Source organism: Populus euphratica, unplaced genomic scaffold (genome assembly GCF_000495115.2).
Source record: "Populus euphratica unplaced genomic scaffold, PopEup_1.0 scaffold8.1, whole genome shotgun sequence".
In the NCBI taxonomy this organism is placed as follows: domain Eukaryota; kingdom Viridiplantae; phylum Streptophyta; class Magnoliopsida; order Malpighiales; family Salicaceae; genus Populus; species Populus euphratica.
The window spans coordinates 1,013,030-1,035,551 of NW_011499855.1; the positions used below are offsets into that span (position 1 = coordinate 1,013,030).

General features: G+C 35.6%; 5 protein-coding genes and 1 non-coding gene across 6 annotated transcripts in view; 2 read left to right on the forward strand and 4 right to left on the reverse strand.

The window, feature by feature from the left end:
• The window catches only part of LOC105122898 (leucine-rich repeat extensin-like protein 3), a 12,857-nt gene extending 8,809 nt beyond the window's left edge, over positions 1 to 4,048 (reverse strand). Inside the window, exons 1-2 of the mRNA XM_011022269.1 lie at positions 3,952 to 4,048; positions 3,255 to 3,727 (exon numbers count right to left, since the gene is read on the reverse strand). Coding sequence (XP_011020571.1) covers positions 3,309 to 3,727; positions 3,952 to 4,036 — 504 coding nt within the window. The 5' untranslated portion in view covers positions 4,037 to 4,048 and the 3' untranslated portion in view covers positions 3,255 to 3,308. The remainder of the gene's footprint in view (positions 1 to 3,254; positions 3,728 to 3,951) is intronic.
• Positions 4,049 to 6,141: 2,093 nt separating this feature from the next.
• On the reverse strand, positions 6,142 to 9,427 carry LOC105122899 (UDP-Glycosyltransferase superfamily protein). Its single transcript, XM_011022270.1, has 2 exons — positions 9,105 to 9,427; positions 6,142 to 7,668 (listed from the first exon to the last, which is right to left on the reverse strand). Exon 2 carries the CDS (start codon positions 7,662 to 7,664, stop codon positions 6,243 to 6,245), a length of 1,422 nt encoding a protein of 473 aa, XP_011020572.1. The 5' UTR covers positions 7,665 to 7,668; positions 9,105 to 9,427; the 3' UTR covers positions 6,142 to 6,242.
• A 184-nt stretch (positions 9,428 to 9,611) lies between these two features.
• TRNAH-GUG (transfer RNA histidine(anticodon GUG)) lies at positions 9,612 to 9,683 on the reverse strand. The gene has a single exon. It is a non-coding gene; the product is annotated as a tRNA-His (tRNA).
• Positions 9,684 to 10,317: 634 nt separating this feature from the next.
• Positions 10,318 to 11,044, forward strand: LOC105123162 (uncharacterized). Its single transcript, XM_011022672.1, has 2 exons — positions 10,318 to 10,386; positions 10,637 to 11,044. The coding sequence occupies exons 1-2, from the start codon at positions 10,318 to 10,320 to the stop codon at positions 11,042 to 11,044; spliced, it is 477 nt and encodes a 158-aa protein (XP_011020974.1).
• A 1,385-nt stretch (positions 11,045 to 12,429) lies between these two features.
• LOC105122900 (protein kinase byr2-like) lies at positions 12,430 to 13,991 on the reverse strand. The gene has a single exon (XM_011022271.1). It carries the CDS (start codon positions 13,811 to 13,813, stop codon positions 12,638 to 12,640), a length of 1,176 nt encoding a protein of 391 aa, XP_011020573.1. The 5' UTR covers positions 13,814 to 13,991; the 3' UTR covers positions 12,430 to 12,637.
• A 3,538-nt stretch (positions 13,992 to 17,529) lies between these two features.
• On the forward strand, positions 17,530 to 18,352 carry LOC105122901 (uncharacterized). The gene has a single exon (XM_011022272.1). The coding sequence runs from the start codon at positions 17,550 to 17,552 to the stop codon at positions 18,330 to 18,332; it is 783 nt and encodes a 260-aa protein (XP_011020574.1). The 5' UTR covers positions 17,530 to 17,549; the 3' UTR covers positions 18,333 to 18,352.
• Positions 18,353 to 22,522: the final 4,170 nt, after the last annotated feature.

A 22,522-nucleotide genomic window follows, 5' to 3' on the forward strand; every position in this document is an offset into this window, starting at 1 on the left:
TGAGTGTTTGTATCATTCCTCCAATAATATACAATCTGCTGCCTCCGTGGACGTACCCGATTTTGGGGAACCACGTAAATCTGTTGTTTGTGTTTTATTTGTGTTTGCTTTTGGTCCAGTATGCGCAACAGAAAGTTTAGACATGAGGAGTTCCTAGCTAGGTTAAATGCAGATGGCATGCCAATGAACACAAGACAAATAATAGTAATACCAATGATCATGGAAATGTAGTTATTTTTATTTTATAACCAATATCAAGTCTGGAAAAGGCGAATTAACAAACCCAAGGGTCAATTGGAAACAGACACAACAGAAACAAAAGAGACCAGGTGGGAGAAAAGATAACTCGAAGGCAGAAAATTAATAGTCAGAGGTCCATCCCTTGACTATTTCTTCACCAGATTCTCAGCCAACAAACGACTTCTTTAAGCCATAAACTGTATACCCCCCTGAAATTCAATGGAATCAAAATCCATGCCCCTGAATACATGAAACCAGAGTCCTCCCCATGTAATCACCATAGCTCCATAAAAACAAGCATTATGTAAGGACAGGTTGTCCGCAACACCCAGTCACAGCAGAGAGCACAAAATCAGCCAGCATGGTATAATCTGAGCCGGTTAATTATATGGTCCGCGACACCCAGTCACAGCAGAGAGCACAAAATCAGCCAGCATGGTATAATCTGAGCCGGTTAATTATATGAAGGGTCAAAGCCAAGCCACCAATTCACAAACTTGGTTAACGCCTTGTTTTGCAAGAGCATCTGCCATATAGTTACCCTCCCTCAAGGCGTGATAGTACGTTATCAAACCCAAGACTAGAGAGAACCTGGAGCGAGGATGAAAAGCTCATGAAACCTCGAAGGTCTACATCCAGTTAATCACCTTGGAAGAATCCGATTCAATTACAATTCTCCTCCCAATAAACTCCTCTCTAGTAGATGATAGTTCTAATGCTTTAATCACTGCCAACAGCTTTGCTTCGTTGGATTCTTTAATCTCAACTTCCTTTGAAAACACACACCACACCACTCCCTTGTGATCATGAAGAAAACCCACAATGCCAGCAGGTCCAGGCTTACCAATGGACGATCCATCCACATTCCATTTGAGGCCATATTTTTTAATGTTAGTTTACCAAACAAAGTTTAATCAAGTAAATTAAATCACATGTTAAGAAGAGATGTAAGTGGTGAGCTATAACTTGTTCCATAATTAGCTATTATTGCTGCTTTGAGTCCAAGGCTCTCAGCTGCACGTGAAGAAACGAAAGTTTATTTAGAATATTTTTAAGCAATTCTATATGTACAGAACAAAGAGATCAACATTAAAAAATCTTACCCTCATTGATTATTTAAATTCAGCATTTAAACAAATGGTGTTTCTAATCAAGAAACCATCGACAAGATTAAAAAAAAAATTGTCTATGAAATCAGTGAGACATGATACTATGTCCAAGCATAATCTAGCTAATCACCTGGTAAAATTCTTGCTGGAGCACCATTAATGGCTATAAGTCCAACAAAGGCTAGAGTAGTAGCAAGGAGGAGAGCCCTCGTCATTTGGGCTCTTCGTATTCTTTTGCATGTTAAGTAATATTCTAAAAAACGTGGGAAAATATTGTTTTCCATGCTAGTACTCATTAAAAAAAAAAAACAAAAAACAAATCATTATTGAATATCATATTGATTTGGTTTTTTAGTCATTCTTTTTTTTAATTTTTTTTTTTTGCTCTTTTATAGACCTAAATTAATGGTCGGTTAAAGCATATTTATTAAAAAAAAGCAAGATTTAAAAATAAAGGATTAAAATGACAAACATGAGAACAGACAATGAATTTGATAAAAAGAAAGTCAAATGTATATTTTAGTCATGAAATTTTTTAGATTATATGCATTTTATCCCTAAAAATTTATGAATTTTAATTTTAATCTCAAACTTTATTTTTCTAAATTAATTGATGGTCAATTAAAGCATATTTAGTAAGGAAGAGTAAGATTAAAAAATAAAGGATTAAAATAAAAACATGAATAAAAGAAATGAATTTGATAAAATTGAGGCTAAATGTATATTTTAGTCCTCAATTTTTTTAGATTATAAGCTTTTGGTCCTTAACAATTTATGAATTTTAATTTTGATCTTAAGCTTTATTTTTCTTATTTTTTGGTTCCTAATTTGAGAAGAAGATAGGTAACAAATGGATTTTGATAATAAATAAAAAAAGTCTCGGTTAAGATCGCTTTCGGCCATAAAAATATGTGATTTTCATTTTAATGAGTTTCTTTTAATTAAATAAATACATAAATTTTTTGAATTCTACTTGATAATTTTTCTATGTTGAAAAAAATGCTATAAAAATCTATTTATACACTTTTTTTAAAAAAAAAATATTAGAAGAGCAAGTGAAATAACAATATGACCCTAAAGCATGTTGGTATGTGTTATTTATAAACCTTTACATAAGCATATGTTGCAGTGTTGAAGGTAAACGTCCACATCAACCTCGACTTGTTATTTGATATTAAAATAAAAAATTGATACTATAAATATAATTACGATTTGGGCTTAATTTGATAAAAAAAACTTAGTTATTGGTCTTGATTATCAAGTAAACTTGTTAATATTTAATTTAAATTAATTTTTTTATTAAAATAATATTATTTTATATTTTTCAATTCTTTAATCTTAACTTGTTGAGAAAATATTAAAGTTGATCGAATCAATTAGGTTATAAGTTAACTTGGTTAGGTTAATTAAGTTTTATTGAATAAATATTTTTTTATTTAAATTAAAAAATCAATTTAAACTAGATTTAGAATCATAAATTTCATAAATTAACCTGCCAAATCAAACAAGTTTTAATAGTTATAATAAGATAAATTATTTAATTTAATTCAAAATAAATCAAAAATAAAACAAGATAATTATCTATCCAAGTCAAGATAATTATTTATCCAGTATAATCTAGTTCAATTCAGTGTAGTCCAACCAATATTGTTCAACATATTAAACACTGCCTGATAACTGAAGCAGCTCTCTCCAAATATTATACATAACTATAGCATATATACTTGATATAACCTTAATTCACTGCTATATATCCATGTAAACTAACATAGGCAGCCAGTGTAATAATTCTTTGTTTAATCTCAGTCACAGTGAAATTTAAGATCTTTTATAGCTTTAAAAGTTTGGTCTACATCCATCAAGTTAATCTCATGCTTATTCGCTAATTAATCTCTTCTCTTCTAGTTAACTATCCATTCAATTAATTAGATGACCCCGTAGAGGAAATTACTAGCCAACTCAAGTTGAAAATACATTTTGCCCTGGTGGTGGTCCTGCATGCACTTTCGGTTCAAGATCAAAGGTTATCTGACGTGTAGGAGATGCTGGCTTTGGAGATGGAGGTGAACTTGGTACTGGTCTTTCAAGATTTGTTATCATAGAAATGCACCCATCAGTGCATGGAGACCCAATCTCAAGCTGGGCTTTTGGTGATGCAGGTTTCGGGGGTGGAGGCGGTGATGGCGTGGTCCGTCCATAACTAGGCGTCACTTGACCGATTGATGGATCAGCTTTCGGAGACTCTGGCGGGGGAGATGAATACTTCTCGTAATTGCCCGTTAATTCCGTGGTTCCTGGTGAAGGGATCGGAGATGGAGGTGGTGGGCTATAAGTTCCTCCATAATTAGCTAGTGTTGCTACTTCGAGTCCAAGGCTATCTGCATCACATGAAGAAACGAAAATTTATTTAGAATATTTCCAAGCAATTCTATATTTCCAGAACAAAGAGATTCAACATTCAAAAAATTTAATCTCTTTAATTATTTAAGTCCATCATTTTAAACAAATCATGTTCGAATCAAGAAACAATTTGTAAGATGAATAAAATTCTATGAAATTAGTGAGACTTGATGATATATCTAAGCATAAGCTTGTTAATCACCTGGTAAAATCCTTGCTCGAGCGCCATTAATGGCTATAAGCCCAACAAAGGCTAAAGCAGTGGCAAGGAAGACAGCACTCGTCATTGGGCTCTTCGTATTCTTAAGCGTGTAATGTATGACACTAAAGCATATTTGGTATGTGCTATTTATATAGAGACCTTGTACATGTGAATGTGCTGCTGTGTTGAGTAAGGAGGCAACCATCCACATTAAAGTCGACTTGCTACTTGATATTAAAAAATAAAAATGATACTATAGATGGCCGGGTAAATTAGATTATAATTCCTAGCTATAATATTACAATTTGGTTAATGACATAAGTCTAATTCACATGTTCGGGAGATTCGGTCTTGCTAATATTACAAGGGAAAGACTTAGCCCTTGGTCTAAAGCCATACATGGTCTTCCGCGTTCCATGTCTTTATCGGCATTGTCTCCTGGCCTCGTGTTTGAATCTCCCCGAGGTAGTGGTGGTCAACTGTAGATGGTAGGTGTGGACTTCGTACAAATGGTAGTCAGGGATGGCTTCTGTATTGAAAGTCATCCTCCACGCGAGGCAATACCATATTCTATCAATTAAGGAAGATCAAATGTGAAATTATACTATCCATTCAAACTAAAAAAAATAAAAATATTTTATAAGCTAATTTTTTATTTAATTAAAAAGTATACTTTATTAATAAATTTTATTAATTATAAATAAATATAAATTTTTTTAAAATACATAACATAATGACAAATAATTTAAAATCTGTATAATAGATTTTGAGTTCGAATTATAACATATATATATATATATATATATCTTGTAAGGTTGGATGATAACTAATATTTTATTCGTTATCTAGATTTAATAGGCTTTTCGAGAAATAGAATTTCCTCAAATAAATAAATATAAAAACTTTTAGAAAATAATTTTGTTCTTCAACCCTAATTACTCTTTAATTACATCTCTAGTTTTATCAATTGAAGTATTTAATTAAGGACTAGTCAATCTTCAGTTAGATCTTCCATCAATTTTTTCCAAATTATAGATACGGAAATGAGAATCACATGTGGTGTATTTTCGAAGATAATTACGATGACAAGCACATGGTTCGTTAAAGCTCATTTGAAATCAATATGTGGAGGTATGATGGTTTGGATGGGAATTAATATTGGAGATCATGTCATTCATCAATCATTGAAGATATATGGAATCGTTGGATATTTATCTTGATATATAATTATAAAATGAGGGCTTTTCTCTCTCAAAATTTGTTAAATTACTTGATAATTTAATTGGCTTACCATAACCAAAATCTTTCAAAAGAACTTGAAATTATTTTACTATGTATTAAAAAACTTGGGATGAAACGCTGTTTGTTTACGTAAATAATAAACCACTTAGTTTTTTTTTAAATTTTTATTTGCATCCTTTCCTTTTTGTTTTTTTTATTGTGCCTTCAAATTTTTTTTATCACCTGAGATTTTTTTTCTTCATCTTTTTTTTGTTGGATTCTTCTAAATTTATTTTCATTTTTATTCGCTCTCTCTCTCTCTTTTTATTAGATCCTTTGACTTTTCATTTAACAATTATAATTTAATTTTACAAAATTTACAATTGGTGAAAATATAAAACTGTTTTTGAAATCAAATGAAGAGATGAGATAATACATGATGGAAAAATATTAAAAAAACAATAAAATACAATATAGGAGACGTAATCAACTTTGAGTTGCAATAATTATTCACATATTTTTTTCTTTTTTCTTTTCTTTTAATTTTTATGTCACTTAATCTTTTTATTTTCAATTTAATCCTTTAACATTAAATTGATTAATTTATAATTAAGTTTAATATTTTATTTTAGTTGAATTTAATTATATAAGGCACTTGTACTGTTAAAAATATATTTTGACAATAAATTAATGTTTAATTTGATAAAATAAAATATAATTTTATTGATTTAAACCAATTAAAATCTTAAATACTCAATTTTAATTTGAAATAAATATTCAGTTGTTTTTAACAATAATGTTTTTATGTCAACTTCCCAACTCAATTTTTAATTAAAAATAATAATTTTTTGTTTATTGGCATATACAATATTCTATTTATTTTATTTAACACATATAAATTTTTGTTGTTTGGGCATAACATTTTTCTTGATGATTAAATTTTTTTTAGCAAAACCCGCATGGGTGTTGAGGAAAGCTCATAAGTATTTTATGAGTTACAAGCCATTTCAAATCTCAAACAGCGAGCTCCCGGCCTTGGGTTCATTTCCACGAGGTGAGCTATTCGACATTTATGGAACCCGGGCCTTCTTATTCTCCGCGAGGTAATTTACAAGCCTTGCCACAAAACAGTTATTCCTATCCACGTCCCCAAACAAGCATCTTATTTCCCTTGCCCGGTTTCTCCACGGTACGCCCGAGTCATCTACCATTGCCGTTCTCATTGACTCGGCCACTGATGCCCATGTAAACGATCCATCTTGCTCCTTTCTTGGTATCTCCAGCCCAAGCTTTTTTCCATGCAACAACCTTGAGTTAAGCCCTTGATCATTTAGGATTGGAAGCAGAATCAACACTCGGCCAAACGTTAGCCCCTCTATGATGGAGTTCCAACCACAGTGAGTCATAAACCCCCCAACTGAATCATGACTCAGTATTTTCACCTGTGGAGCCCATCCCCCATGTACAATCCCACGATTCTTGACTCGCTCCTGAAAGCCATCTGGTAGCATATCCAACGCGTTCTTAGTTGACCCAGGTATTTTGTTGAGTACCCAAAAGAAAGGTAACGTTGAATTCTCCAAACCAAGAGCTAACTCTTTCAATTCTTCACCACTCAAAGAAGCCTCAGTCCCTAGGGCAACATAAACTACTGAGTTAGCCTTTTGTTTATCCAACCACTCTTTGATATTACCCCACTTGAGACCATCCTTAGTATCATCTTCTTCGTTATGTTCGACTATCGGAGGCAAAAACCCGACTGGTATAATTGGTTTTTTGTACAGCTGATCGTGTAAGAGATTGAACCACTCCGGTTCAAACTCGGGAGAGCTTCTAATGATCACAACATCACTCCCTCCAGCTGCAAAACCGAACCGGATCGAATCCGACGGTCCAGTTTCATCTTCCTCTGTTTTCTCCACATACTTTGTTACCTCATGCAAACGGAAAACAATGTCTGATTCAAAAGGGATCCACTTGGGCACGACCGTGAAGTCCTCAGCTTTCGACCGGGAATCTCCAATATTCATCAAAGTTGATGGTGGCCCAATATAAGATAAACATGCAGCAGTGAAAAGACTAAAGAAGGCACATGAGATACCAAGCCTTGCTGCTACGGATGATAGCCAGTGAGAAGCATAATCGTAGAAAATCCAATCTGGTTTTGAGGATTCAAGGAAAGTCGTCAGTGGTGGTTCAAGCAAATCAAAGCCTTTCTTTAGTAACTGTTGTTTGGTGTAAGGTACGTCTGTAGATGACTCTGCACAGGATGGTAAGTTGGGTACATGAGGAAAGGGAAAAGATACTAGAATAATTTCTGAAGATAGTTGTTTTGGTATTTTAGGAAGCCTATTAAGGTTCCTGGGCGTTGATACAAAGTAGATTTTGTGACCCTTTTCAGCTAAGAGCTTGGAGAGTCGGAGAAATGGTATGAGATGTCCAGTGGCTAGCCATGGAAACATTACTACTTGCAGTCTGTTGCCGTCTTCCATGAAACTGCAGAAAGGAAAAGCAGAATTCTTGTTGATAGTATGGCAGATATTTAATTATAGCAGAAGACACTTGAAATTACTTTTTTGTCAAGCGTGACTTTGCTTTTGGAATATCACTTTCAAGGGCAAATCTTAAATCTCTCTCCCAATCATTCACCAATTTTCAACTGGCCGGACTAAAACTATTCTCAATTTTGTTTTTCTTTTAAAACTATTAGATATGCTTCTATTACGCTACCCTCTTCAACAGTATATTATTTTGCCACCAGTATTACTAAACCCGCCCGCCAGAGGCCAGTGTTCCATAGAATTGGGTGGGAGTTTAACTAGTCAAAACTTGGTTAATCTAGCAAGTTACTTGTAATCAAAATTTGGGTGAAATCTGATTTGATTTTTATAAGTTTTTTAAAATGATATTATTTTAACTTTTATTTAAAAAAATATTAAAACGATATCATTTTAAATTAACTCAATTAATTTACGACACGGGTGGATTTTATAAATACATTCTCATCCCCTAACAAGGAAAACTGTAGATGAATTAGGGAATAACGAAATGCTATTTCCAGAAGATTAATGTGTTTGCATTAAAGAAAAACTAGGAGAACTGTAGATGAATTACCAAATTGAGGTATGCATGCATGCTATTTATACATGATAAAATCAATTGAAGATTTCTATTTACCCAGAGTATCGTTGGAGTAATTTGAGGTTTGATCTTGTTTAAATTCAAGGTAGGAGAATTGGAGAAGGGAAGTTAGAAAGGGGTCAGGAGAAAATAACGGTTCAGTTAAAAACACAATATAATTATTTATTGAGATAGGAATAAATTTCCATGAAAATATTTATGCTGAAGTGACTACTAGTTTACATAATATTAAAGGTTAACAATTCAACTATCCTACAAACTCATGATATGTATTAAGGAATTGCATATCACAAGGCAGAGAAATTCTCAGTTTTCAGGAAGCTAACACAAATTCACAGGGAATAGAGATCATGCTCGTATATCACAAAGCACATATATGTTTAGCCTACCAAAACAAATCAAAGAGCAACCTTCTGTTAGGCGCAACTAAGAAGGGGCATTTATCTATTACTTTAGTTGATTTGAGGCGGCATAATTAAGAGCAAACTAGCTAACTTTTACTAGAGAATTAAGCATTGAATCACATATAGGCAACGAATGAAAAGAACAAAAATTGAATTAAGAAAAGAAAAGTCACCATTCAGCATCGATAATGAAATTTACAGTCAAGGCAAAAGGCACCTAAGATCTAAAGAGAAGCTCACTGCTACAACAAAGCATATAGGTAGAGCTTGTGCGTTACAGAGAATGGCAGTAGTAAGGAAACAGAGAAGAGAAGGAACTATCAATTACCAAAAAGAAAAGGGCCCATTTCAGAAAAAACGAAAACAAAATACAAGGAGTTAGCTCACCTTGAATGAAGAAGAGAGGAGAGAAGACAAAGGGGTTGATGAGCTCGAAATCTTAGTGGGTGAGATAGGCTTTGGGTTTTTGCAACATAATATGGCAGTCAATACAGAAGATTGCATCAACATCAGATATACATAGGGGAACCGGAAGCTCCATTAGGTCTCCAAGCAGCAAGGTGCTGGGGGCGGGAGTAGGAAGAAAATCTAGAAGACCATTACTAGGTTGAGAATTGCAAACGACAGTACAGACCACAGCTATATCAAAAGTCCCACCATAATCTTCATTCCAAGATCTCCTTCTAAAACTTGAGGGGATCTGATGATTATGGTTCACGTATCTTATGCTTGAGTTTGACTTAAAAGGCCCAGTGAAGGGGATTGGGCCTTTTCATCCCAAGCCCAAGATAAAATCTTGAGGCCTTATGAGAGATTATATATATACGAAGGAAAATGGAAGGGATTAAAATGTCATTGTCAAGCCCAGAAGAAAAATTAAAGCATTCAGAATGATGTGGCTGCTGGGATTCGAGCCCAGGTCTCCACGGCCACAACGTGGAATTCTTACCACTAAACTACAGCCACTGAACGGCCTCTTTCCCAGAATTATTTATTAGTATAGGTTTAATTCTTCTGTTTGCCTTGCTATTTCAAATTGCATTGACACGCAACTATTCTCTGCCATATTTCTATCGATCTCGACCTACATTTTAAATCAAAACATATTTCTTGCTTCTGCCATCAGCTAGAGACTAGGAAAAAAAACATATATTATGCACTGCATTTTTTGATGTGCTGCGTGGATTTTTGCTTCTGTCGATAGCTCGACTAGTGCTAATTTAGTTGTTCTTTTGTGGTGATTTCTCCAATTTATCTGGTGTTAAGTGGGTAAATGCGCATGTCGAGGAAATTATCCAGGATCGCCGGTGCAGCTGCTCATTCTCTCACTAGCCACCCCAGGTTAAATAATACTCCAGGTGAAGCAGGGGAGACTTTTGAATGCAGGAAACGGTGTAATGGACAGCTGCATTGACCGGAGCAGATTATGAATTCGGTGGCTCTGCTTGTTCTGAAGATTTGAGCTTTACACCAGATGAAGGTTCCTGTTTTCTTGCGGGTCTGATGATGAAGGAGAGGGTGTTAACTTATCAAAGAAACAGATAGAAGGAGAGGGCATTTGTTTCTCCTTGTTACTAGTGATGTTGATGCATTTAAAGCGATGGCAAACACAGTGCAGCAATATCTATCGATATGCACCATCCCTATTGGTCCACGGCAGCTAGAAAGTGTATTAATCTTTTGAATGACCTTAATGGTCTCGAATGACCATCTCATTGGCCCCAGAATGGCTGCATCTCTGACAGCCTTGTAAACAAATTCTTTTGGCACTCTTCAGTTTAAATCCCTATGTCTTCCCTGAGCTGCCTTGATGTAGCTACAGTTGGAACACCCTTTAATGCTGAAGTTAATAAAGATGGTAGGATGGAATTCTAATCAAATGGAATGAAAAGAGTTGCCCTGCATGAATGATATAAAAGAGCAATGGCATCAGTTTGTCAACAAATTGGCGTCAACGAAATCGCTGGAAAAAAAATGTGAGAAGGAGCAGAAAAGAATTTCCAGAGAAGGATCCGGATTCAGTTGTGAGGGACCTTCTATCTATGATTGGTTCTGCACACGAATCGCCAGCTATTCCTGGCAACATATCAGAGGAAGGTAAGGATTTTCTCCGGTGTTGCTTTGCAAGGAATCCTGCACGGAGATCAACAGCAAGTGAGATCCTGGATAACAAGTATGTGATGGCATTTAAGGAAGAAGGAGAGAGAAAGGGTAGTGAAGGAGAGGAGGTCTTGAATCCTGAAAGGTTCAGTTTACCACTGTCTTCAACTTATGAGGCGAGGACATCTTTGTATCTCTGGAGCATTCTTCACCCGGTTCCCTTTTAGAAGATACTGAGCAGTTTTCCAGCTCCAGCATTGTTCCTGATGTCTCTCCAATGTTTACAAATACATCAGATTAACAAGTTGGGAGTGTGGTGTGCTCAGTCTTCTTCCCTTCAACATTAAATTTAATTACTGTGTTCGGATGCTCTTCTATCAATCAAAAATTGATTACTTGTTTTCAATCTTCTTCTTCTGTTATACTATTAACTTCTTTCTGCTGCATTTACACTCTTTTTTCCCTACCATTTATTGTCTGCAACGAATTATGATGCTGTTGCTCTAATATTTCATTTGCTGGTGGTACTAGGAAAAAGTTGAAAGCACAAAAAAACTGAACAGATGTGGTAGTGATATGGTTAGAATGTAGTATTGGTTACATGAAATTGACTGTTATGTCAAGAGAGCTGAAGAGGCAGTGCCAGATGGTATTTCTACATTCAGCTTCAGCGTTGATTTTATGTGCAGTTATTATTCATTCCAACTCCATACATTTGATCATTTGGTGGTCTCTTCCAAGTTCTTGCACTGTAATGCTTCAGATTTTCCCTTTTTCTTATTTGTCTACTTTCTAGTTACGAGTATATTGTCATCATGCAAGTTGATTTCCCTTTTTTATAGTGGTAATGGTAGAAATCCGTATGTTCTTGATGCCTTGGCTGGAGTTGAGAGATTGAAGTGTCATGAATTAGCTGCAGCTGGCAATGTTCATACAAAAAATGTCACTACAGCCGTTCAAAAGTTCTGGAAAGTGATGATTATTAGGAAATAAAGAGTAGATAACAGAACTAAAAAATGTAGACAAAATGAGTCTTTGGAGTCCTTGGCATGAACTTGGTAAACAACGATGAGAAGAACAAGGTTATGATTAGCTTATTATGATTCTGGGAGAGCTTATAAAGATTGGATTCTATATCTGTTGTCATGCCATTTTTATGAGTGTTCACCTACCCTGTAGTCTGTCCAAAGTGTTGATTAAATTGGAAAATCCTAAACACAAAGTTGGAACTTCAGAAGGCTTTCCTGACAGATATTCCTAGTTCTCTATGTATTAAATTGGAAATGGATCATATTGTGGAGTTAAAAGTGGAAAATTTGTAACTCATTTTTCCAATAATCTAAGTAGCTCTGGATGAATTTTGTTGTGATGTGGAAGATCTGAGTCTTATTGCATCTGTTAATCAAACTGCAGCTAGTAAGAGAATGATTAGTTAACTTGGGCATGAAAAGTTTTATTATCCTCTAGGAAGTTGATTTCTCAGTTACTTGCACATCCAAGACAGAAACAGAGGTTTTAACCCTTAACATTTAGTCAATAGGATGTTAAGAACCTACTTATATGAATGGATTAAGGATCATATGCTGGAAAAAGGTGTGATAGCAGCTGTAAATTAAAAATAATACTCAATAAAGAAAGATATCAATCAATAACAAACACTGTTCTTCTATCCATGTTGCTGACTAAAATCAATGAATCATTGATTACAAGAACAAAATTATCTTGTGATCTACTGCAATATGCAGAAAAAATGAAAGAATTCTCAACAAAGAATGTCAACCTAGACATGTTTGACTGAAAAGTCTGCAATTAATTCACTTTTATGCACCAGTAGTAATAGTGCAGGTTGCTGGATACTGCACTGCGTTTGCTTCAACCCTTGATGCATGCTTCATTGCATCAACATCACTGGTAATGCCCTCTTCATCATCAGACCAAGGAGAGAAACATGAACCCTCATCTGATGTGAAGCTCCACTCTTCATAAACTGAGGGATCACTAAATTCATCATCTGTCCCGCATAATGTGACAGTCCATTCCACACTTTCAGCATCCAAAGTCTCCACAAATTCAACGCCATCTAAATCCACTCCTGACACAAAAGGTTCATCCAGCAACATCTCAGCAGTAAACCTGAACATTGGGTTGGCCACAAAACACCTTTTCAAGAAATCCTTAGCGTCCTTCGAAATCTGAGAAGGAATTTTAGGCAATTCATATCCATCACCAATCTTCCTCAGAAGTTCTTCAGTAGTAACATGAGGTTTCAAATCCCAAGCTGGCTTCCCGGTAAGCATCTCAAGAACGACACAACCAAGAGCCCAAATGTCGCAAGGAGGCTCTTGAACATGATTAGCCACGGTCTCTGGAGCCATGTACAAAGCAGTCCCTCTTAAATAAGGGTCAATTTTCATTTTCTTGTTCCTCTTCTCTGATTTCTTCGCCAACCCAAAATCCCCAACCTTTGCCACAAATTCACCTGCCTTCGCACTATTGGAAACAAGCAGTATATTCTCAGGCTTGAGGTCACAATGCACATAACCACGACTATGAATATAACAAATCCCTTCAAGAATAGACCTTGTGTGTCTTTTCACATCCAATTCAGGCAAACCAACACCATCGGATTTCTTGATAAGACAAGCTAAGTTCCCTCCTGATGCATACTCTAACAACACATTATAAAACATCTCGCCATCTTTATTACTAGTAGTTTCTTCACCAAAACACTTGATGATGAAAGGGCATCCATTGAGACAGTTAAATACCTCTTTCTCCTTTTGAAGTGAGCAAGAAGCAGAGACCTCTGCGGACTTGACAGCCATAACTGGAGGATAATAGCCGTTTCTTGATTTGGGGTTCTTTAAACTTGCTAAATAAACTGATCCAAACCCTCCTCTGCCAATAAGTGGCCCTCTTGACCATGCCACTCCACCATTGTTATTGTTGCACTTCATGCTCTCTTCTTCTTCTATGTGTTTTGCCTTTCTCTTCATTGCTAGCAGCTCCTGCTTTTGTTTCCCTGTCTTCTAAGCTAAACGCAACTGAATTGTCAACAAAAAGTCCCTCTAGGGTTTCTGATATACAGGGAAAGCGAGTTTGAAAGCCTTTAACGCGTCTGGATTTGGATTTTCACCGATTGTAAATTGTTTATGTGCTATTTGCAAACCAAACCTCGCTGTATATTCGGATTGCTATGTCGCCAGACGTTGTCGGGAACGTTCAAATTTTATTTTATTTGTTTGCAGCATTTGTCCCTGAGCTATTAAGTTTACGGCACATTGAGGCTTATGGTAACAAATTGATCTTTCTGGCCCCTGAACTATCGTCTTTTGCTTGGCTTCGTTTGATTTCACCGTTAGCTCCAGGTTAACCTTCGACCATTTCTCAAAACCCCTTCCGAGAATGTTCATGATGTTTTGCATTAAGATTTTCACAATGCTAGTAAAAACTAAATCTATTTCTAGAAATGATTTCAACATTTTCAAAATTAGTTTTTTTTTTGTTTTATGATATATTTTAACCCTTTTCCAGTGAAATTTGGGCACTGTTTATTTATTTTCAAAATAAATAATATTTCAAGGATCTAGCTGAGCATTTGTTAGCACAAACATCAATGAATCACAATCTTAAATTACATAAAAAAAAAAAACCTTTAAAATATGTAAAATATCTTAATAAATAAACAAAAAACGACTCCAAAAATAAAACCTTGCTATTAAATTTACTGTGTGGGATTTTGGTTTTGCATGCCATCCATGGTCAAAGAGTCAACTATAGTAGTTAATAGGAGGGAGCACGGTGTGTCGTATCACTAGAACAAGGACTTAAGTGATCACCATAGAAAGTTGAGGGGCTAATTAATGACATCCTCTTAATTAAGTGTTTCTTAAGCTAACTCTTCCAAAGGAGAGGATCTAAATCCCAAGCTGCTAACCTCTTTGAAAGTGCAGCTACAGGGAAGCTGATATCATAAGGCCATGTGCTTATTGATAAATGCCCATTGATAAGTAGCCTACTTTTCACGTACTTTAGCTTCTTCCTCTTTTTTCCCCTCATGCTTAACATTAAATAGTGTATTTTTTTTTAATTAATATAAGTGTGTTTAGGTGAGTTTATATATATTTTAATTAATTTTATAGGTTTTAAAATTAATAACTATGTAAGTTTTTAACAATACTAAGATTTATAAGATTCAAATTAATAATCTCTATAGGACAAATATAGAATTTAACTAATTAAATTATATCTTTTTTTTAAAATAATATATTTATTAATGTAACTAGTGGAAACAATATTTAAATACAAGATATGTTTAAGGTTAAGATTTAAGAATGTAAAGACTATAATTAATGCTCAAAATTAGTTAAGAAATCCAATATTAATATCTCATGTTGATGGCTCATTTAAGTATATTAAAGTCAAGTGAAGTCATTGCAGACCATTTGAAGTCTAATTATGCACTTATACTCTATTTGAGTTGTAATTCAACTTGAGCCACCATTCTTTATTAGGGTTCAAACTTTTTATTTTTAATCATAGATATAAAGAACATTGACTTGATATAAAGTCTAAGTTACTAGTCAAATTAATAAGTTAACTCAAATTATAATTTAAAAAAATAATATTATTTTAATTATTAAAAAAAAACCTAATCAAGTGAATTTCAATATATTTTTAAGCAAACTAAACCGTGTTTTGTGTTTTTAATATTGCACGATGATGGAGCATGTTGATACAACTTGTCCACTAGCAATAAAAGTTAGGCAAACGGTGAAGGTCGATTACTTTCACATTGAAGGACTTGGGAATAATCAAACATCCAGTCTAGATGATTTCCCGACGAAGCTATTGCTTTGCGAAGTCAGATCTCAATGCACAGCTGGCACTTGTGACTCCAAGCAAGCACGCAGAAATTCCTCGTCGAATTTTGCGTGCCTTTTTGCCTGTGCAGTAGAAGAACTGCTTCCACAATTGTCGTGGCATGCTTTTTAAAGTATTTTTTATTATAAAATATATTAAAATAATATTATTTTTTTTAAAAAAAATAATTTTGATATTAATATATCAAAAAAATTTAAAATATATATAAAAATATTTTAAAAAATAAATAATAAAATATTATTTAAAATAAGACAATTCAATTCAGTGAAAAAATAAGAGATGGGGTCTAATACCACATTTTATTTTCTATTTCAATTTTTTTTTATTTTGACTGGTCAATTAAAAAAATATGGATTTTTTCAATTGAGAAACAAGAAGCCCTTCAAGGTAGTAACTACTGTTATAAAAAATTGAAATCATCTTATTTTTTTATACCTATGATAATCTAACTATAAAATATTATTTTTGTTTCTTTTAAATTAAAATTTAACTCGGAAAAGTTAACTCCAAGGAAAAGATTTTTAAAAAATAAATTTATAATAAAAATGAATAAATTCATGATGTTGATCAAATATGAAAATGCAAAACAAAAGAATAGTGATGTTTTATATTACTACAAGTGTTTTTTTTATATAAAAGAAGGATACGTTATTGCTAATATTTCTTGTCATTTAGAAAAAAAATGCATAAAACTAGATTTTTAATTCTTGGATACATTGTATTTGAATAAACTCGAAAAGTTTTTTTTTTCTTAGTTGTATAGATGTATTGCATTTAAATAATAAACTTTATATTTTCTTTGTTGATTTTTTTAAATTAAATTATTATTTCATTTATAAATAGCCTTAAAGTGACGGCTAATGATTTTTATTATTCATTAAATTAAAAAAATACGCCTTCATCATGGTTACTTTTTTTTATTGCAAGAGGAGTGTTTAGTAAGGTTATTTCTTTTGTTTTCCTTTCTTTCGGCGCACTTAAAATGGGCTTAAAAAATAGCTTGTTGAGTTTGGGCCACCTGGTAATGACTCTAGTATAGAAGAGTTTCTCGTCGATTTTTCAACCATCTTTCGCTTTCATTGCAACACCCAAACCGTTTGGGCCTGGCTCAAATAGCTAAACCAGCACATGGGAAATCCCGATTCTAGCCTCAACGCGCTTTAGTATAATATTTCAAGCTGGAAGCGTACACGAATTAATTCTCTCTTGAATTTAATGACTCTAGTATAGAAGAGTTTCTCGTCGATTTTTTTTTATGTATACTTAAGCCTGAACCCGAAAACGCAGCTCATACATCTAGATCCAATTTCGCAAGCCATAAAAGCAAGTGTTTGCGGACTGCATCACTTTCTTTTAAGTATAAAAGTGAAATTTCATGCTCACCGTAAAAACATATACAGTGATATAAATCAGTACAAGAGGCACCGCCAGAAAAACCTTGTCTGTGTTGAATCTGTTAACTTGTATTAGGATTCCTATAATTTACGGGATTCTTACAATATTTAGTTTTCTAGTTTAGGAAGTAATTAGTCCTTCCTTATTCTGTTAGGAAAGTGTAGGGTTGTATATATATACCTGTTGTATGATGGAAAAAAAAGGGAGTATAAGAAAGCATTATTTTCTTCTTGGTATCAGAGCTGAAATAGAAAAGAAAACACTGAACCCTAAATATTTTCGCTTCCTGCCGTATCTCTAAGTAATTGCAGCGAGCAACTTAGAGTTGTTGCTGCCGGTTTCAACGAGCAACTGTAAAGTTGTTGCTGCCCCTCCCCTGCTTTGTAAGTCTGTTTGTATTGTTCCAAAATCTATCAAAACTGCAAGTTTTAGGCTATACCAACAGTAAGAGAGATGGCTGAAGAAAAGGGGGCCGGTTCTCAAGATGCTCTAGCAGCTGCTCCAATCATGGTGCAGACAGAAAATTCAAGCTTTAATATTGGTATGGTTTTGGATGAAAAAAACTATGATTTATGGGCTCCTCTCATTCAGATCCATATTGCTGGAAGGAAGAAGATGAGATATCTCCGTGGGTCGATCAAGGCACCTCATGAAGACGATCCTAAATATGATGACTGGTTCTCTGAAGATCAAAAAATCAAGAGTGGGCTTTTGTCTTCAATGAAGCCTGAGATTATGAAACGGTACATTCGGTTGTCTACATCAAAGGAGATTTGGGACTCCCTTAAAGCAGCTTACTTTGATGAGAATGACGAGGCTAGAATTTATTCATTGAATCAAAAGGCATCACGTCTTCGTCAGAATAGCCGACCTTTGGCAACCTATTTTGGGGAGCTAACTGAGATTTTCCAAGAATTGGATCACTTTAATAGAGTATCCATGGAGTGTGAAAACGACATCAAGATATTTCAGAAATCCACTGAGAGACAACGAGTCTATATATTTCTTGGTGGTCTTGATGACAGGTTTGATCAGGTACGTGGAGAAGTGCTACGGAAGGATCCCCCACTTGGCCTTCAGGCTTCTTATGCATATGTTCGTCGTGAAGCTGATAGGAAGGAAGCAATGAAGATGGAGGTTGACAAGAGTGAACCTGCTGCCATGGCAACAAAAACCCGTGGATCATCCTCTGGGTTGAACCGAGGAGGGTCACAAAACCGGCCAGGACAAACTTGACCTAGCCAGCCAAGCTGGGATCGTTCCCAAGGAAAATGCCCACACTGTGGCCTGCCAGGACACTCTAAGAGTCATTGTTTTGAGCTGATTGGATATCCTGAGAATTGGGATAAAACCCGTGATCCTCGGTGCGACAAGTCACGAGCCTCTATTGCAGAAACCAGGATGGATTCGGACCAGATAGCAGACAAGGCATCTGCCATGGTTGCTGCAACAGGTAGAGATGGTAAGGCACTAAGTACTTCTACTTCTGTTATGAATAATACATGGATAATTGATTCCGGAGCTACTGAACATATGACTTGCGATTCTAGACAGGTTCCATCACTAAAAACATCAGCCCAAACTGAGGTCAATGTTGCTAATGGTAATGTCGTTCCTGTTATTGGGGAAGGCATTGTTTCCCTTACTGATACCATGGAACTTGACACTGTTCTTGTAGCTCCCTCTTTAAACTATAATTTGTTGTCTGTTGCTCAAATAACCCTTACCTTGCATTGTTTGGTTATTTTTTGGCCATATTTTTATGTTTTTAAGGATATCCAGACGCGGAAGACGATTGGTTATGGTATTAGAAGAGAAAAACTTTATTACTTGGAACTGACCACCAGCAGTTCTAGCTTGTTGACTCAAGCTCCTTCCAGTTATGGGTCTCAAAGGAATGCTAATAAAGTGTCAGATATCTGGATGTGGCACAGACGTCTTGGGCATGCTTCTTTCAGCTATCTACACAAGTTATTTCCAAATTTGTTTGTTAGGACTGATGTTTCTCAATTTAAATGTGATGTTTGTGAAATGACTAAGAGCCATCGAACCTCTTTTCCTCCAAGTTTCAATAAAAGTACCATTCCTTTTATGATTGTACATTCTGATGTACGGGGACCGTCAAAAATATCTACTCTTGGTGGTGCTCACTGGTTTGTTACTTTTATTGATGATTGTACCAGAATGACTTGGGTCGCCTTGTTAAAATCAAAAAGCGAACTCAGTTCAGCCTTTCAGAGATTTCATAAAATGATTATGGTGCAATACAGCAGCAAGATCCAAGTTCTTAGAAGTGATAATGGCGGTGAATATGTTAATTTAGAACTTCGTTCCTTCTTGGAACTGCATGGTATTGTTCATCAGACCACGTGCCCATATACTCCTCAACAGAATGGGGTTGCTGAACGGAAAAATAGACACCTGTTAGAAATGGTTCGTGCTTTACTCATTGCAGCACATCTGCCTCTACAGTATTGGGGAGAGGCGTTTACATCTGCAGCTTATCTTATTAATCGTCTTCCTTCTCATAATATCAACTTCCATACACCATTTCAGGCTCTCACATCTCAGATTAGCAGTCCACCGACTCCCAATCTTCCCCCACGGGTCATGGGGTGTGTAGCTTTTGTTCACCTGCATCCTTCTCAACGGCATAATAAACTTGAGCCTCGCGCCATTCGTTGTGTTTTTTTGGGCTATGCTACTACCCAGAAAGGATATCGTTGTTATCATCCTTTGAGTAAAAGAATGTTTATTACACTGGATGTGAATTTTTATGAGAATGAAATGTTTTTTGGACCCTCCACGTCCTCACTTCAGGAGGAGTATCGAAGCAGTGAAGTTCTAACCCGAGATAATACTGAAGTTTTGACATTTGATTACTCTCTTGTGGCTAGAAACGAGCTACACAAAGAGCAACCAGTGCAGTCATCATGCCTGGAGTACACAGCACCTAGAGAAGAGCAGCAATCCACATGTTATGGTGATCAGGCTACCAAAAACAGCGACTCTGATGAGCAACAAACATTGCAGGAGGAAGAACAGCCTACTGGTCCCACAAGGTTGGGGCTTGATAATGAGCTGCAGCCTATTACTTACAATAGAACCGAGCAACAACTACAGCAATTGTCACAGGATTTTCCTTCTGATGGTATACATGATCCAAGTATGAACTCATCCTCTGTTAATTCTCATAACCAATCGTCTCTCACACCGGATGCAATTTCACCCCGTCACCTTCCAAAGCGTATTAATCAAGGTATTCCCAAACCTATTTATGAGGCAGATCTTAAATGTAAACACAAGTATTCCATGAGTGAACCAAATTCTGATTCAAGAGTGAGATACCCATTAAACAATTATGTGTCTACCGGTCACCTATCAGAATCAAATAAGTCATTTGTATATCAATTATCTACTGTATCTATTCCTAACAGTGTGCAGGAGGCCTTAGCAGATTCCCGCTGGAAAGATGCAATGAATGAAGAATTGAGATTGTTGAAGAAGAATGCTACCTGGGAAATAACTGACTTACCAGCTGGAAAGAAATCTGTGGGATGCAAATGGGTTTATACAGTGAAATACAAAGCAGATGGAACAATAGATCGCTTTAAGGCAAGATTGGTGGCAAAGGGATATACACAGAAATATGGCATTGACTACACTGATACATTTGCACCAGTGGCAAAAATCAACACAGTTCGTGTTCTACTATCCTTAGCAGCAAATCTAGATTGGCCTTTGCAACAGTTTGATGTAAAAAATGCATTCCTCCATGGAGATTTAACTGAGGAGATTTACATGGACCTTCCACCCGGATGGAGTGATCCAGACAAATGGAAACCAAAGGTATGTAGACTTAAGAAATCATTGTATGGGTTGAAGCAGTCTCCACGAGCCTGGTTTGGTAGGTTTACCAAATCAATGAGAGCATTCAGGTATAGACAAAGTAATTGGGATCACACGTTATTCTTGAAACACCGGGATGGAAAGGTTACAGCTCTCATTGTATATGTGGATGATATGGTAGTTACTGGTAATGATCCTACTGAGCAAGCAGCCTTAAAAAATTATTTGTCCACAGAATTCGAAATGAAAGATCTTGGTTCTTTAAAATATTTTCTTGGGATTGAAGTGTCGAGGTTCAAGTCTGGGATATTTCTATCGTAAAGAAAGTATGTTCTTGACCTATTAAAAGAAACCGGTATGACAACATGCAAGCCGGTATCCACTCCGTTGGCTGAAGGAATGAAGTTGGGTATTGATCAGACCCAAGGATCGATTGATAAAGGGAGGTATCAACGGTTAGTAGGATCGATTGATAAAGGGAGGTATCAACGGTTAGTAGGAAGATTGATGTACTTGGGTCACACTAGACCAGATTTGGCTCATGCCTTGAGCGTAATTAGTCAATATATGCACAATCCAGGAGAACAACACATGAGTGCAGTCATGAGAATATTGAGTTACTTGAAAGGAAGCCCTGGTAAAGGAGTTTTATTTCGAAAAAATAGGCATTTCAAAATTGAGTGCTATACGGATGCTGATTGGGCTGGATCCACAGATGATAGGCGTTCGACATCCGGGTATTTTACCTTTGTTGGAGGAAATCTAGTAACGTGGAGAAGTAAGAAGCAAAATGTTGTATCAAGATCAAGCGCAGAAGCTGAATTTAGAGGCATGACACTCGGTATCTGTGAACTCTTGTGGCTTAAGTTTCTATTACAAGATATGGGGATCAACCATAGCCAATCGATGAAGTTATTTTGTGACAATAAAGCTGCTCGTGATATTGCTCATAATCCAGTACAACATGATAGGACCAAGCATGTAAAGGTTGATCAGTTCTTTATTAAAGAAAAGCTAGATAACAAAGTAACTGAGGTTCCTCCCATAGGAACAGACGACCAAGTAGCAGATATTCTCACTAAAGTGGTTTCTAGTAACAAGTTCTCCAGGTTTTTAGATAAGTTGGGCATGTGTGACATCTATGCACCAACTTGAGGGGGAATGTTAACTTGTATTAGGATTCCTATAATTTACGGGATTCTTACAATATTTAATTTTCTAGTTTAGGAAGTAATTAGTCCTTCCTTATTCTGTTAGGAAAGTGTAGGGTTGTATATATATACCTGTTGTATGACGGAAAAAAAAGGGAGTATAAGAAAGCATTATTTTCTTCTGAATCAAGCTTTCATGGAGGCGCCATGGAGTTGAATTCACCGGTATGAAGTCTAACAAGACGTAAATATCCTGTGTAATCTTGAAATTTGAGTATCTAAAAGGGTAAGAACTTGACAAATAAGAGAGAACTTGCACCGTCTCTGTTAAAAAATCACATATCGGCAGGGTCATAGGATAGAGGGGGCCGAAGGCCTTAAAAAATCCTTGCACCACTACTCCATGAGCACCATCCACTTGATGAT

Bases quoted from the DNA above. Each gene is read 5' to 3' on its own strand.
- LOC105122899 (XM_011022270.1), bottom strand. From the start codon at position 7,664: ATGGAAGACGGCAACAGACTGCAAGTAGTAATGTTTCCATGGCTAGCC.
- LOC105123162 (XM_011022672.1), top strand. From the start codon at position 10,318: ATGGCAAACACAGTGCAGCAATATCTATCGATATGCACCATCCCTATT. The intron at 10,387-10,636 runs GTATTAATCTTT...ATGATATAAAAG, and splicing joins GTCCACGGCAGCTAGAAAGT to AGCAATGGCATCAGTTTGTC.
- LOC105122900 (XM_011022271.1), bottom strand. From the start codon at position 13,813: ATGAAGAGAAAGGCAAAACACATAGAAGAAGAAGAGAGCATGAAGTGC.
- LOC105122901 (XM_011022272.1), top strand. From the start codon at position 17,550: ATGGCTGAAGAAAAGGGGGCCGGTTCTCAAGATGCTCTAGCAGCTGCT.